This window comes from Ranitomeya imitator, chromosome 7 (assembly GCF_032444005.1).
Source record: "Ranitomeya imitator isolate aRanImi1 chromosome 7, aRanImi1.pri, whole genome shotgun sequence".
NCBI lineage: Eukaryota > Metazoa > Chordata > Amphibia > Anura > Dendrobatidae > Ranitomeya > Ranitomeya imitator.
The window spans coordinates 171,657,776-171,675,502 of NC_091288.1; the positions used below are offsets into that span (position 1 = coordinate 171,657,776).

The 17,727-nt window shown below is 41.4% G+C and overlaps 1 protein-coding gene across 1 annotated transcript in view; it reads right to left on the reverse strand.

Moving 5' to 3' along the window:
* LOC138646122 (uncharacterized) overlaps positions 1 to 17,727 on the reverse strand; it is a 437,282-nt gene that overhangs the window by 362,666 nt on the left and 56,889 nt on the right. Inside the window, exons 9-10 of the mRNA XM_069735585.1 lie at positions 11,374 to 11,477; positions 4,002 to 4,167 (exon numbers count right to left, since the gene is read on the reverse strand). Coding sequence (XP_069591686.1) covers positions 4,002 to 4,167; positions 11,374 to 11,477 — 270 coding nt within the window. The remainder of the gene's footprint in view (positions 1 to 4,001; positions 4,168 to 11,373; positions 11,478 to 17,727) is intronic.

A 17,727-nucleotide genomic window follows, 5' to 3' on the forward strand; every position in this document is an offset into this window, starting at 1 on the left:
GCTTAAAGATTTTTCTCTGAACTATGGGCAGAAGATGCTTCCTGTAAAGACGCCTTCAGACTCCATGTGGCAGGTGGATGAAGAAGTTGAAGCAGAAAATCTTGTATCTCTGTTCTTCACCAATCCGGAGGAAGAGATGGTCCAGTTTTGTCAGAGTAACAGGCTGATGGGGCTTCCTGAATGTATGTCTTCTGTTTCCAAGTGGCTACTTGATACTAAGGCAGAGACTTATTCATCCTCTTATCCAAAAGAGGAGGTCCAGTTTTTTCAGGGTACCAGGCTGAAGATGTTTCCTGTATGTATGCTTCCATCTGGCTATTGGGTGAAGATCCTGAGACAGAAGTGTTCTCATCTCTGCTTTCCACCAGTCTAAACGGGGAGGTTCAATTTTTTTTCTTAAGTTGGATCCAGTGAAGGTGTCTTCAGTTTCCAAAGAATCGGAATATGTTGAGGTCAAATCAGAAGCTTCCAAGTCACTACTTTCAGTCAACCAGGTGAAAGAAGTCCTGGCTCTTGTATCTTCAGTGTGGGAAGCTGATCTTGCTGGACTCAAAGAGACTGGGCAACCTGAGATCTCTAATGTCTCATCTACCTCATTCTACCAGAGGAATGTTGGGATGGCTCTGACTATGTGTACTCCTCTCCTTCTTCTACAAGTTATTCTGGCGGGCTTGAAGAAGAGGGGCCATAAGGGGGGGTACTGTAACAACTCTGCTGGCATCACGGCATGGCCTCTCATCTCTCACACTATCTTACCCACTGCTCCAGGTCATGATGCGGTTTCTATTTCTTGCCAGCTCCATATTCCGTGCCTCTGCCCTCTGCATGCTTCCTGGCTGTGTGCATAGGGAGGCGGCGCCTGAACTCTCTGGTTCTTATAGATATCAGGTGCATCTGTCTAATCTGTTGCTGACCAATTACCAAGAGGCCTCCAGTATTTAGTGCAGCTCCACCCAGTGGACTGGGCCTGTGCAATATGTTAGCTAAGTTAGTGTCTAGCTTCTGAGTTTCCCAGGCCTTGCTCTGTGTTACTCCCTCTCTAGAGGCTTTTCTTTTTGCCTTGCCTTGATCTTGTTGTCCGCCCTCCAGGAGGCAGAATATCCTGGTCCCTGTGTCTTTGTCCTTGTGTCTTGTTCCATTGCCTTGTCTGTACTTAGTCTTATCTCGGTCTCCTTGTCTGTGGCTTCCTTCCCTGTTGTGTCTTTCCTTGTGTTCTCAGTCTGCTTACGCTCCGCACTCTTGCAGCTCTGCCTGCTCTGTACCTTTGTGGCTTTACCTCTGCTCCGCACTCCTGGGGTTCTGCTCCATTCTACTCTGCTCCACTCCTGCAGTAATCTCTTGCTGCAGCTCCTCTCCACATTCCTTGCGGTTCCGCTCTGCTTAGCTTCTGCTGCTGCAGTAATCTCTTGCTGCAGCTCCTCTCCGCATTCTTTGCGGTTCTGCTCTGCTTAGCTTCTGTTGCTGCGCTATCTCTTGTTGCTCTACCACTCCTATCCACAGCCTTGTGGTTCTCTTCTTTTGTGAACAGGTCTCAACCTGTTCCTTCATTCTCCTTTCCTTCTGGCTTGTTTCCGTACCTGCATCTCCTGTGTGAACAGGTCCCAACCTGTTCCTTCATACTTCATTCCTTTCTGCTTGTTTTCTTACCTGCACCTCCAGTGTGAACAGGCCCCTACCTGTTTCTTCATACTACAAATCTTCACACTACATATCCATACCTGCACCTCCTGTGTGAACAGGTCCCTACCTGTTCTTTCATACACCACACCTGCCACCCCTGTGTTCTCTGCTATGTCTCTGCCAGCCCTGTGTTCTTTGCTATGTCTCTGCCAGCCCTGTGTTCTCTGCCGTGTCTCTGCCAGCCCTGTGTTCTCTGCTGTGCCTACCAGCCCTGTGTTCTCTGCCGTGTCTCTGCCAGCCCTGTGTCTCAGCCGTGCCAGCCTACTCGTCTGAATCTCATCCGTGCTCATCTGCTAGTCCTGCCTGATACTTGTGTGATGCCCGCACCAATCCTAGTGTTCCTGTCTACCAAGTGGGATCAGCAGCCACAGCCAGACACCACCCAGGAGTAGCACCTGGCAGCTGCCTGCTGCACAAGCCTGACCTCACCATCAGGGGCTCCAGCGAAAACCCAGGCAGCTGTCATAGTCATGCCCCTTCCAGGGTAGTCCGGTTTGTGGCACAGTGGGGCCACAAACCCCCCAAGCTCAATCCCACCAGTCAGGGAGACTGGTCAGAGAGCGTGACACTCAGAGCAGAGGAAACATGTTCTTGGAGTGAAAAATCATGTTGCACATGGCAGTCTGATGGACGAAAACTGGGAGTGGGTAATGCTCAGAAGCCAGAATAGAAGAGTGCTTACCGTAAACTATGAAGGAATGTGGACAATGGTCCAATATGGGGCTGTTTTTTCAGGGTTTGGGCTAGACCAAAATTGAAGAGTAATTATAATATTAGAGGGTCTACAGTAAATACAGGTGTGATGATCAGCTGACCACATATATTTAACCATAAAGTGTATATGTAAGGTGACATTAGTAATGTGTATTGGTAGAAACAATAATAAGTGATGAACACATGGTCCCTTTAAATGACAAATATATGAAATGTCAGTGCTGCAGCCGCGATGAGAAGCAGACTGTATTCATTTTACACATAATCAAATGGAACATTCTTCTGAACAACTGTATAGAATTATTTTCAGCTGTCCTAAGTTATACTGCTGACCTTAAGAGAATTAGCATTGTAATACACACAAGATGTCAACGGCAATGAGTCACAGAACGTCAATATCAATGCTGGACTTTTTACCTTGTAAAACTAGTTTATTTTCTTTACAGCAAAGCATTTTTCAGTCTTTATTCACTGTTTTCTATTAAAAAAATACATAATATTTGACCATCGTAAAAAAAAAAGAGTAATTGATGCCATGCTCAAACCCTAATCCGAGCTAAAGAGTTGTCAGTTGGGGTGTTGTGCACAGGATCCATTGACTTCCGCGGGGTGTGACTACGGCTCCAATTTCAGGTTGGATATTGAAGTCATATGTCACTTGATTTTTGATTAGGAATGCACGCTAGGTATTCTGTGCCTAAGGGCGCGCTCACGCAAGTGTATAAGGTTTCACACTGTGCTTTCGCACCAGTTCGTTGGTCCCGTTAGGGCTTACATCTGAACCCCCGGCAAAACTGGTTTCGGGCGTATGCACCAACTTGGCCATAGACTATAATGGTGAACGTGAGCATGATTTTTTGGGCGATACACCTACTGGAGAGAGACATGTAGATGCAGTCTACTACGTCTGAGTGTCCACCTCTGGTAGAAGTAGAAATGATACACAACAGAGAACATGTTCACTCTGTCGGCATTATAGTCTATGGTCAAATCAGTGCATACGCCTGAAACCAGTTTTGCCGGGAGTTCAGACGTAAGCCCAAACAGGACCAATGAACGGGTGTCAAAACACTGAGTGCCAGCACCATAACTGGGATGAGTGCTATCTGATGTTTAATCTGATAGCACTTGGATCAATGTTATACTGTGGGGCAGAACAAATCTGTGTTTTTCTTGAGAAAAAAAATCTCAGCCTGTTGTGAGTGGCTCCACAAATTGGATCACATGGGTGTGTGTAAAACATTGGACTGCCCACGGATGACATCCGCAGACTCAGACAGTGGAAAAGATGGAGAAATTAAGTTCTCCGTCTTCTCCACAGTTGTGATGCGATTCTCTCACGACAGCCTTATTCTTGTGCCTAATGATAGTGAGTAATGATGAGTAAGAATGAATTTTTGATTCACTAATAGATAGAACGGAACCAACCAATTTACTATTGAGAACTTTTTTTGCGTTATTAAAGTATTACTTTGTTAAAGGTTTTAATAAAAATATTTCCACAATATCTTTAAATACAACCAATACTCGTTTATCAGAGAAGCCAAACAGATCAATTAAGAAAAAGTGGATAATTATCAAAACCTTAATTTTAGTTAAAAACTCACAGTGAGAGAGCCGATCATCCCGGATGTTGGTTCCGGTATGAACGCCAGTGACCACAGATATGATTCCACTTTGTCATCTTCTAATTCTTTTGAAAGCAGAATTTCTTTCATTAAACCAACACAGGCTTCAGTTCCACAGGATGGAAGAGCATCCAGAAGAGGCTGCCTAAAATAAAAAATAATATATTGTAATGGGAAATTGATCAAAACCGATGTTGGTGTAATTACAAAAGTTGTCAGTGTAGCTCAAATTGGAAAACAGATTTTCATAGTTCAGGCAAGTTTTTTTTTTTAATATATCACATATACTACTTTAACATGTTTCACTTCTTCATTTCTCCACTTTCTTTTCAGACTCCCTTTCTTCTCCTTTTACCTTTTCCCTGATAATTTACCTAGATTTAATTGATAAGATTTGTCCCGTTAGTGAGGCAAGTTGTCAGCTTATTAAGGGATAAGTTTACAATGGCTGTCCATATTAATCTATGGAAAAAAGGTTAGGGAAATGGCAGGAGGGAAGGGCTGCAGAGACACATGGAAAGGTGTACAGACATACGCATATACTGATGTGGTTTCCAAAGGGATTTCTGTCTCCTCCCAATGCTGGATTTACAGCAACACGGCTTAGTCCTGCTGTATAATGTCCTCCATGATGCTGCTTGTTTGATAAATAAAGGTAAGTGAACATGATCGTCTCTTCTCCTTCTCTATAGTGTATGGAAGGCCTCATAGCAGTTTATTTCTTGAGTGATTCGTTCAGGAGGAAGGGGAAGTAATAGAAGACTAATAGAATAGAGTCTAATAACCAGAAAAATAGTTTTTTTTTAGTAATATGATATGGTACAAATTTTCTTATCTTTGTTTTTACTATTGATTTATGGAAAGTAGGTTTTTTTTTATTAGAGGTACACCTTAAATTAAATTCAAGATAAAAATATGATAAGCAAATACCATGCAGTAAATAAACAGCAATAGTGCATGAAAATAACATAACTAACATATTTTTTTTTTCCAAAAGTTTTATTGGGTTTTATATTTTGATTGGAAAGGGTAGATAAGGAGGGGGAGGGAGGGTAAGGGGGGGGGATACGAGAGTAGGGAAAGAACCCCTATGAAGATAGGGGAGACAAGCAATCACATATACTGTAAGAATTTACAAGGTAATGTAGCATAAAAATAATACTTAAGAGAGTATTGAGTACAATATATGTTAACAAGGGAAACGATATCTGTAACTCTCTTATACTAGAAATTAAATTAGCTTTGAAGTTGCAGTAGACTATGAATTTTAAGCTATATGTATTGCTAAGATTAGTATGGATAAGACAACGTAATAGACCCTGTAAAGTAATAGTATAACCATTATTTGACATAAATGTAGGGAATATACAAATTAGTATAAGTGGAGTTGAAGCTGTCCAGTAAAAATGAATAATATGCGAAGGCCTAACATAATTAACATAGCATAACTAACATAATTTTGATTAAAAAAAATGTAAAAGCATCCCACTACGTCATGGTGACCCTATTCGGGACAGTCCTAACCCCCTAGTATTAAAACCTTATCATTTGTCAAGTGCATTTTGTTTAATTAGAGGTACACCTTAAATTCATACATTCAGGCTACCAGTACCCACCACTAGATGATATTAAGGGGCTCACAGCATACTCTCTTATTTATCAGTTCAATGCAAAGCATTATATCTAATTCTCCTGATAATCTTGATGATGAAGATGATTTGGTGCTCTTTTTGATAAAATCAGCTGCAGACACTAGGAAGATATTTTTATGCATTTATTTGGCACATACTGTAAATATGAATCTACTTAGAATAAAGAATTAAAAATAATGTTGATGGACTGATTTACTTCAAAGGGGTATTCCCATCTCCAAGAACCTATCTCAATATGTAGTAGGTTTAATATCAATAATAATAATAGAAACAACTTCCAATTAGAGATGTAGTATAATTCTCCTGATTAGCTATGTCGCTTACCCCTTGTACAGGGCTTTGCAGTAGCTTAGGTTTCCATGATTATGACAACTAGCCAACTGTCATTGAATGAGTGGTCGTTACCATGGATACCTAAGTTACAGCAATGCCCTGCACATGGGGTAAGAGACATAGCAAATCAGGAGAATTATTCTACATTTATAATTAGAGGCATTTGTTAATATTATTATTATTATTACACCTACTACATATTGTGATAGGATCTTGGAGATGGGAATACCCCTTTAATGCTTCATTTACAGCATGAGATCCTGTATCAGTTTCAGTGAAAATCAATATTTGCGTAATTTTGAAGCAGAACACATAGAGTTAACTGAATAATTACATTGAATAAAGGCGAGATGGGGCGATTAGGGCAGTGACCAGTAAATAGACCGCTCTGTCATCTCTGATTTGTTGTGTAAGAGCCTTTGTTTTTGGGCGACATGTTTGCATATCCCACATCATTAACAGGGTGTATTTACTTTACTACACAATACTTTTCAGAACTGTGAGTGATTGGCCGCAGCATATAGTGATATTTACTTATCGTCAATGTATAGTTAGAATCTACGCTCCTCATTTACATGTTCTCTGGGGGTCACCATCTTGGTTGCCGTGTACCCCATAAGCTCTATACTTCCAGGAACTACAGAACTGGTGATTTGGCATCCTTCCAGGGATCAGCAAACAAAAGCATTCGATCCCGTGTATGTAGCTCTGAGATTCACAAGTGCCTGAGAAAATCCACTGGTTTATCTTCGGAAGAAGGTTTTTATCATTGAAGATGAAGTGGTTATCTATGGCAATGCATGCAACAGTATATGTCAGCACCATGGACAGGGCATCAAATATAAGTGATTATCAACAAAACTTATTGCCAGCATGAACATATTGGACCCAATTTATGAAAGTTGTGATGTCAGTATTCTGGCTTTGAAAAGTTGTACAATTATGGGGTATCTTAGATGCACTAAAATTAGGCAACTTTTGGCAAACTGGGAGTAGCTGGGGCAAAGCAGAGGTGTGGCGCCCGACACTCATCAAATTCATGGAGTTGGGTTTGTGGAGTTGGGTTTGTGGTGAGGTGCGGACAGAGGGGCACACTACTCGTCCAACACTCCCGAGAGCCCTCTTCATGAATCAGGAGCAGATGACTCCAGCGTGCCTCCTCATCAAGACCAGCATGAACAACATGTTCCTTTAAAAATCTTCTAATGTTTCACTGCAATATGTTCAAAATGTCAAGGCTTTGAAGTCCTTGAGTCAAAAAACCCACTATTCACTGCACTGAAATGTCTATGACTTTCTACCAAGTATCATGCATCTTCAGCTTAAAGAGGTTATCACCTACTTTTTCATTGATGACCTATCCTTAGGATAGCTCATCAATGCCTGATTGGTCGGATACGACAGCTGGCATCCCTGCAAATCAGCTATTTTCGGTGTCGGCGGCAGCGTCCACCGGCCGGAAGTACTCGCTTGCCAAACTGCTCGGTCTACATGTAGTGACTCCCGCAGAGTACTATACATCCACCTCCTATTGATTAGAATAGGAGCCAAATGTGCAGCACCAGCTACTACTAGTAGACGGAGCAGCTCGGCAGGCGAATACTTCAGGCCGACGGCCGCCATCGTAACAGCTGATGGGCGGGGGTGCAGGTGTCAGACCCCGGACGATCAGACATTGATGACCTATCCTAAAGATAGGCCATTAATGTAAAAGTAGTCGACAACCTCTTTAAAGGGAATCTGTCAGTCAGATCAAACTCCCCAAACTGCATATTCAGACATGCAGGTCTTTGCTTTGTAAATATATCAACGTCTTTATATCTTTTATTTTTTGCTGCATTCCAGAGCAATTAGTGTTTTAATCATTTGCAGATGAGGTAATAAGTGCTCTAGGCGTGGCAGAGCACTTAACAAGTCTCTCCCTTCATAGGTTATTTTCTCGCCCAGTACCAGCCTCTTTAACTTGATTGATAGCTCTTTGCCTTGTTTGATGTCAGGCAAGGAAATCAGATAGTGCTGAAGAGGCTGGTACTGGGCAGGGAAACAACCTTGGGAGGCAGCGGCTTGGAAAGTGTTCTGCCACGCCCAGAGCACATAATACTTGATTTGCATATGAATTAAAATGCTATTTGCTCTGGAATGCAGCAACTCATAGATGATATAAAGGTGTTGATGGATTTAGGTTTCAAAGATCTGCATTGATTGAAATTTGCAGCAATTTTGACATACATGCAAAATGTTTGGTAAAATCGTATAGGACAAATAACTATTGTAACTTAGTAAATAGCTGCCACAAATGAAACCTTTCCTATGTATTACACACGGCTGCGACAAATGTTCTTGTCCGTCCTTTTGTTTCGTATTCTCTTGAATTCTGTTTTCTGGGGATATTCTGCACGCTAAGAGCCATAGCGACTCCATGTTTCGCACACAGGCTCCTAATCCAAATGATACAGCCCTTTAAGCAATGAAAAATCCAGAATATCTTGTCCTCAAATTTTACTTTAAAGCCAAGTTTTGAACAAAGTATGAATGTTAAGAGTTTGGTATGAAAGGGGTAAATAGGTTGTATAAAAAATGATACCTTGATGTAATATTTTACTTTTTAATGCTTAAAATTAATGATATAGAAGCCAAGTGGCATTGCAAATGTCCATATTCTCCGGCAAACTAATCAAACAATTGAAATTCAGAGGAGAACAATTGTAATTAGGCATATTTCAAGAACGACTACATTGATTAATATGGATAATCAGGTCAGAAGTAGCAAGGAAAATGCAGGATTTAAGTGGAATTAATTAGAAAATATCCTTTGTCGGTGAGACCGAATTCTTCGCAGAATTATTTCCTGCCAGCTAAAGAAAGACAATAAGGCGAGCATTAAAATGAAACGGATCGCCTGTGATAGATGTCAGTCATGTTAGTGAAAGGCGAGGGAAGGACAGGTGCACTTCATCATTTCACAAGGGAGACCCAGACAGTGCTGCCCCCAGGATTACATTTGCATGAGAATGACGGCTTTCTCTGGTGACTCTCTAAGTCATTCTCACTGGGTGAAGTCATTTATATTTTTGGTTCCCTAGGGATAACTCTTGGTTACAGCACAGTTCAGAATGCACGGGGTCGTTAGTTTGGGATCAATGCCATGTCGTGGCCTCACCTACAATAAGAGCCCTTCAAACGAGGAAGATGCCGGCCACGCTATGGAATCCTGACTTTTCTTTACCACGAGTGCATTAATGGTCGAATACTTACACTCTTTTTGGTGAATTTCATGTGAATACTTTTCTGCCCAATGATGACAATTGTATTAACACATGAACAATACTATATCTATATATTTTCTTAGTAGCCTTCCCACTTCCTCCTAATATGGCATTAACTTTGGATTATTTTTAAAGGAACATTCATCCAAACTTGCGGGCAATGTGATAAAATTAAAAAAAATAACCAATACTCAACTGATAAATCCCCTGTAGCGCCAGGCAGTGGCATACCGCTAATAGTGGCAGACCATGTGGCCACTATGAGGTCTGTGACCATCATACTGTTTGGGAGCTATTGTACTGTATGGAGGGGTGTGCCAAGGCCATCATACTGCGTGTGGGGGACTGTGGGGGCCATTATACCGCATTGGGAGATTGATACTGTGTTGGGGATCACTGGTTGGCTATCATACTTTGTGGGGTAGAAACTGTAGGGTCATCATACTGTGTGTGTGGAATGGGACCACTAAGGGGATTCAACAGGAGCAAAATTACTTTGTAGGACTGCAAAGTTGTGAGGTTTGCTCTTCTGTGACTGCGCTACCTTTGTAGCTGGTATTTCTTATTTTAATAATTTACAGCATTGCCTGCTTTTAGGGTCGCTTTTTAAAATCCCAGACAACCCTTTTGAAGTTACAAATAGTGATGAGCAAATATACTCGTTACTCTAGATTTTCCGAGCATGCTTGGGTGTCCTCCGAGTATTTTTTAGTGCTCGGAGATTTAGTTTTCAGCGATGCTGCTGAATGATTTACAGCTATTAGCCAGCATAAGTACACGTGGGGGTTGCCTGGTTGCTAGGGGATCCCCACATGTAATCAAGCTGGCTAATAGCTGTAAATCATGCTGCTGAGGCGAAGAAAACTAAATCTCCGAGCACTAAAAAATACTCGGAGGTCACCCAGGAAATCTCGAGGAACAAGTATATTCGCTCATCACTAGTTACAAACTTTATACCTGTCTACAAATATTGATACATCAGTGTATTGGTCAGTATAACTTTACAAAAATGATATAGAATTATTTTTCCATGCAAAGTATATATTTTAAAACTACTTCACGCATATATTCTAAATTTAAATAATTACGTGTAATATACATATAGTAGGACTCTTTGTACCTTAGTAGTCCAGGTGGAATAAACTGATTGCTTACATATTGTCACCAACTTTATCATTACTGATTGAAGAATATAAGTATTTGGTAACCTGTTGCCATGTTTTTATATACCGTATATACTGTATATATAATATCTTCAGACCTAATGAGCCTTTGAAGGGCAACTGCTTTCAAATATCTTTTCAGAGCAATCTGTCCTGTGTGTATATGAGGAATAAGACAATTCCTGGCCATTATGTGACTTATTTTCTGAATTCTTACCAGTTTTCTATAGTTTGCAATCCATTGAAGCTGGGGAGAGGAGACAGGCTGTAGTGATTTCCTCCATAGACAGCACAGCACACAGAGGGAAGCTAGCGCACAATAACAAGCTGCAGCAACATGGAGGTGATTATAGAGCAGAGCTGAGCTGTCTTGATCTGAATCAAACTCTGATGTGATGGAAAACACTAGTTACAGAGCTCTGCATTGTTTTTTTCTGTCTGCCTCTGCCTGTTTCCTCTCCCTATTCTTCACTCTTTCTACCCCTCCCCTCTCCATAGAAGATAATAGGACGTCATATGGCACCTGCAATCCATCTCCTCTGAGCAAAAAAAAGAGGGATTTGATCTGGTTCATCAGAGTGGATAATAAGTTCAGGAGGTAGGATGAGGGTAAGAAGTGTCTGATAAGTGGAGATTGAAGCTGATTTCTCTGAAAATATATAATATCAAAGTTTCTTATACTCATTTGCACTATTGATTTATAGAAAGTTTGTTAAAAGTACAGTTCCATTTTAAGTAGATTGGGGTAATAAGAAACATTAGGCACAGGCCAGCCCATGATTTCAGACAATAACTTGTAAAACTATATGACTAAGAAAATTGCAAGATAATAAAGATAACATAAAATGTACCATGAATATATCAATCATGCATTTTTGAAAATTGCATAATATACTGGTGATTTCTGGGCACAAGGCTGAACCTGCATAATACTCACCAATTATCTCTACACTTAAATGATGACCTTTGCCAGAGATCAGACAACGCATCAGGGGTCAGAAGTCTCAACTCAAGAACCAAACTCATGAACAGATCTGTGGTCTAGATAGAAAGGGAAAATGAAAAACATAATTCTGTAATTCATATATGTGCTGTAAAATGTTTTATAAGCATTTCATTTTTATGTAGATTACAGCACAGTATGTCTCAAATGGGAACACATTAACCCCTTCATGACCCAGCCTATTTTGACCTTAATGACCTGGCCATTTTTTGCAATTCTGACCAGTGACCTTTCCCACATGTCTACTTTACATCAGCATAATTTTGGAAACAAAATTTTTTTTGCTAGGAAGTTATTAGGGTTAAAATTTGACCAGCGATTTCGAATTTTTACAATAAAATTTACAAAACCATTTTTTTAGGGACCACCTCACATTTGAAGTCACTTTGAGGGGTCTATATGGCTGAAAATACCCCAAAGTGACACCATTGTAAAAACTGCACCCCTCAAGGTGCGCAAAACCACATTCAAGAAGTTTATTAACCCTTCAGGTGCTTCACAGCAGAAGCAACATGGAAGGAAAAAATGAACATTTAAATTTTTAGTCACAAAAATGATGTTTTAGCAACAATTATTTTATTTTCCCAAAGGTAAAAGGATAAACTGGACCCTGAGAGTTGTTGTAAAATTTGTCCTGAGTACGCCGATACCCCATATGTGGAGGGGGATCACTGTTTGGGCGCACAACAGGGCTCGGAAGGGAAGGAGCACCATTTTACTTTTTGAATGAAAAATTAGCTCCAATCGTTAGCGGACACCATGTCGCGTTTGGAGAGCCCCTGGGTGCCTAAACTCCCCCACAAGTGACCCCATTTTGGAAACTAGACCCCCAAGGAACTTATCTAGATGCACTTCAACCCTTAGGTGCTTCACAAATTTATCTGTAAAAATGAAAAAGTACTTTTTTTCACAAAAAAAATCCTTTAGCCTCAATGTTTTCATTTTCTTATGGGCTACAGGATAAAATGGATCTTAAAATGTGTTGGGCAATTTCTCCTGAGTACACCGATACCTCATATGTGGGGGTTATCCACTGTTTGGGCACACGGCAAGGCTCGGAAGGGAAGGAGCGCCATTTGACTTTTTGAATGAAAAATTAGCTCCAATCGTTAGCGGTCACCATGTCGCGTTTGGAGAGCCCCTGTGTGCCTAAACATTGGAGCTCCCCCACAAGTGACCCTATTTTGGAAACTAGACCCCCCAAGGAACTCATCTAGATGTGTGATAAGCACTTTGAACCACCAAGTGCTTCACAGAAGTTTATAACGCAGAGCCGTGAAAATAAAAAATCATGTTCCTTTCCTCAAAAATTATTTTTTAGCCCATAATTTTTTATTTTCACAAGGGTAACAGGAGAAATTGGACCCCAAAAGTTGTTGTCCAGTTTGTCTTGAGTACGCTCATACCCCATATGGGTGGGTAAACCACTATTTGGGCGCATGGCAGAGCTCGGAAGGGAAGTAGTGATGTTTTGGAATGCAGACTTTGATGGAATGGTCTGTGGGTGTCATGTTACGTTTGCAGAGCCCCTGATGTGCCTAAACAGTAGAAACCCCTCACAAGTGACCACATTTTGGAAAGTAGACCCCCCAAGGAACTTATCTAGATGTGTGGTGAGCACTTTGAACCCCCAAGTGCTTCACAAAAGTTTATAACGCAGAGCCATGAAAATAAAAAATCATAGTTTTTTTCCTCAAAAATGATTTTTTTAGCCCGCAATTTTTTATTTTCACAAGGGTAACACGAGATACTGAACCCCAATATTTGTTTTCCAGTTTCTCCTGAGTACGCTGATGCCCAATATGTGGGGGTAAACCACTGTTTGGGCACACGTCGGGGCTCGGAAAGGAAGTAGTGACCTTTTGAAATGCAGACTTTGATGAAATGGTCTGCGGGCGTCACGTTGCGTTTGCAGAGCCCCTGATGTACCTAAACAGTAGAAACCCCCCACAAGTGACCCCATTTTGGAAACTAGACCCCCCAAGAAACTTATCTAGATTTGTGGTGAGCACTTTGAACCCCCAAGTGCTTCGCAGAATTTTATAACGCAGAGCCGTGAAAATAAAAATTCTTTTTTTTCCCCACAAAAATAATTTTTTAGCCCCCATTTTTTTATTTTTCCAAGGGTAACAGGAGAAATTAGACCCCCAAAATTGTTGTACAATTTTTCCTGAGTACGCTTATGCCCCATATGTTTGGGTAAACCACTGTTTGGGCACACGTCGGGGCTCGGAAAGGAGGGAGCACTATTTGACTTTTTTAATGCAAGATTGGCTGGAATCAATGGTGGCGCCATGTCGTGATTGGAGACCCCCTGATGTGCCTAAACAATGGAAACCCCTCAATTCTAACTCCAACACTAACCCCAACACACCCCAACTCTAACCATAACTGTAATCACAACCTTAACCCCAACACACCCCTAACTCTAATCCCAACTCTAACCATAACCGTAATCACAACCCTAACCCCAACACACCCCTAACCACAACCCTAACCCCAACACACCCCTAACCCTAATCCCAACCCTAACCCTAATCCCAGTCCTAACCCCAACACACAACCAACCCTAATCCCAACCCTAACCACAAGCCTAACCCTAACCTCAACACACCCCTAACCCTAATCTTAACCTTAATTCCAACCCTAACCCTAATTCCAGCCCTAACTCTAATTACAGCCCTAACCCTAAGGCTATGTGCCCACGTTGCGGATTCGTGTGTGGATTTTTCCGCACTGTTTTTGAAAAATCCACAGGTAAAACGCACTGTGTTTTACTTGCGGATTTACTGCGGATTTCCAGTGTTTTTTTGTGCTGATTTCACCTGCGGATTCCTATTGAGGAACAGGTGTAAAACGTTGCGGAATCCGCACAAAGAATTGACATGTTGTGGAAAATACAACGCAGCGTTTCCGCATGGTATTTTCCGCACCATGAGCACAGCGGATTTGGTTTTCCATAGGTTTACATGGTACTGTAAACGTGAAGGAAAACTGCCACGAATCCGCAGCGGCCAATCCGCTGCGGATCCGCAGCCAAATCCGCACTGTGTGCACATAGCCTAATTCTAACCCTAATTGCAACCCTAGCCGTAACCCTAACCCTAACCCTAAACCTAGTTCTAACCCTAACCCTAGTGGAAAAATAAAAATAAATATATTTTATTTATTTCATTATTTTCCCTTACCTATTGGGGTGATAAGGGGGGGCTTTATTTACTAATTTTTTTAATTTTGATCACTGTGATAGGTTATATCACAGTGATCAAAATGTACCTGTAATTAATCTGCCGGCCGGCAGATTCGGCGGGCGCACTGCGCATGCGCCCGCCATTTTGGAAGATGGAGGCGCCCATCGAAGATGCCAGACAGACACCGGGAGGGTGGGGACCGGAGCGGAGAGGAGGGGAGAGGAAAGCAGCGGAGGGCAGCAGAGCACAAAACGGAGGGGAGGAAAGACTGACAGCGGCTGACAGTCGGTTGGGGGGTCAGATCGCGGTCTCCAGCCATGGCCGATGATATTGCAGCATCGGCCATGGCTGGATTGTAATATTTCACCAATTTTCATAGGTGAAACATTACAAATTACTCTGATTGGCTGTTGCACTTTCAACAGCCAATCAGAGCGATCGTAGCCACGTGGGGGCAAAGCCACACCCCCCCCCCCGGGCTAAAGTAGCACTCCCCCTGTCCCTGCAGATCGGGTGAAATTGGAGTTAACCCTTTCAACCGATCTGCAGGGACGTGATCCCTCCATGACGCCACATAGGCATCACAGGTCGGATTGCCACCGACTTTCATGACGCCTACGTGGCGTCACAGGTCGGGAAGGGGTTAATCTGCTGGACTTGTACTCAGGCGATTGGTCGGCCTTATCCCATACAAATTGGTCTGGTAAGTATTGCCTGAGAATTTTTCAGGGATTCCTTCATTTTTCTTTTTTTTTACATATGTCGACTTCTGTATTAGCACATGACTGATTGATGTGCATATAATAAGAATATGGTTTATGAGCTTAGCCCACCATCAATTTCACAAGAAAAGGTGCTAAGGTGAACCACAGCAGTAGAAAGAGAAGTACACAGGATCCACTGATGGATCCAATATTCACACAATGATCTCATGATCTCAAAGTCCACCAGAAGTCACACTGATTTTAGACCCACTCACATGCCACTAGGGTCTATTTCTAACGGTTCGATTCACAAATAACCTGTTAGACCTTATTGATACACAGATCAAGCCAAGTTTACATTAACACAGATATAATGGTTGGTTAGTTGTTAAGTTGGCTACATCTATAATTATTGGCGCTATATAAGTGAGTAAAATAAATAAATAAAATAGATGGATATGATAATTTCTTCTGGTTGGCCCTCACACTTAGGGTGCAGTCTGATGGCCATATAATTCGGTCCGAGATCAGAATACAGTACAAGGACTGTCCGGCGGCGCTTCACACCCAGGAAGACAGCTTTATTTATTTCATGATTGGCACTTCAAAACAATAGAACCACAAAGAGCAGAGATGTAATTAAACAACTCACTGCACGAAGAGAACCAAAAATATTGCATTAATATTTAAAGTTTATTAATCAAAGAATAAAAAAAGGGGTCACAAGACATGAAGACAAGAACCCACAAAACAGCCCCAATTCAGGCAAACCAAATCTCTAACAATAGAGGATTGCATACATAGACCTTATATTCCCAACTGACGGCTTGAAGTATAGTCAATGTTGTAATAAAGTGCCTAAAGCACCCTATTGTCAACATACTTAAATAAAAGCCCCAAATTGAGGTGAGAAAATCTCTCATATCATATTGCAACTATTACGAAAATATATATATTACCTGAATATAAGGGCTGTGAAAGTGGGCACTGTTGAATGGTAGTAATGCTGGTGGTCTAATGGTTCCCCTGCGCCCTGACGCGTGTTTCGCCCTTAGCTTCTTCTGGGGGCATGAAGAACTCTAGCCTGGGAATTTTTCTGAATATTTTCTCACACTAGAGTTCATATGAGCTTATGCCACCAGGGGGGCAGCACCACAAGTCAACGAAGCTGCATTCCATTCATTTCCCATTTTTTACAACCAGGAGCAGCTGCATTAGCAGGCTCCTGGTTGTAAAATTATTTCACCCCTTCAGATGGATTTACATCATGGGACATGACTGTACGGCGGACAGGTATGGGACATTGCTGTATTTTTATTTTTCCATTTTTTTTTTCAGAAGATCGAGGGTCGTCAGTTGGGATTGAGAGTACAATAAAGATATTAAAACCCCATGTGTATTTATTTCATTAAAATACTTTATTCATAATGTGTGTGTGTGTTTATTTAACCCTTTATTACTATTGGATTAATAATGGATCGGTGTCTTATTGACATCTATCCATTATTAATCTGGCTTAATGTCACCTTACATTAGGAAGGTGACATTAACCCCTTATTACCCCATATCCCACCGCTACTCGAGAGTGGGAAGAGAGTGGCTAAGTGCCAGAATAGGCGCATCTTACAGATGTGCCTTTTCTGGGGTGGCTGGGGGCAGATGTTTTTAGTCGGGGGCAATAACCATGGTCCCTGTCTAGGCTATTAATATCTGCCCTCACTCACTGGCTTTACCACTCTGGTAGAGAAAATTGCGCGGGAGCCCACGCCAGTATTTTCTGTGATTTAACTATTTTAACACCTAGAGCTCACAAATTTTACACACACACTTCTAACATTATTAGTGAGGAATATGTAAAAATATAAGGGATACAAAATGGTTTACTGTATGTAAACAATGTCTCATATCCTGTCGGTTTTGATAAGGAGATATCAAAAGCCGGCAATTGAATTACTGGCTTTTCTGTTATTTAGCTCTGTATTAAATATAATTATATACTGTATGTACTGTATATGTGTATCAATGATATATATATATATATATATATACTGCATATATATACCCCTATACTATGTGTAAACATTTATTTTATCTATTCTATTCTAACCTATCAGTGTGATTTTACTGTACACCTCAATGAATTGCCGGATTTTCTATAGGACACCGCTTCGTATTTCTCGCAAGTCACACACATGGTCTGTGTGTAATCCGTGTTTTTCTTGCCCCCATAAACTTTCATTGGCTTTTTTTTGCGCAATACGCTGACAAATGCAGCATGCTGCGATTTTCTACGCAGGACACTGGGGAGGACACTGGGGAGCTCCTCCGCAGGGTTGATGGATTACATCTGGAGAGGGATGCGATGCTGGTGACAGCAGATGTAGAATCACTGT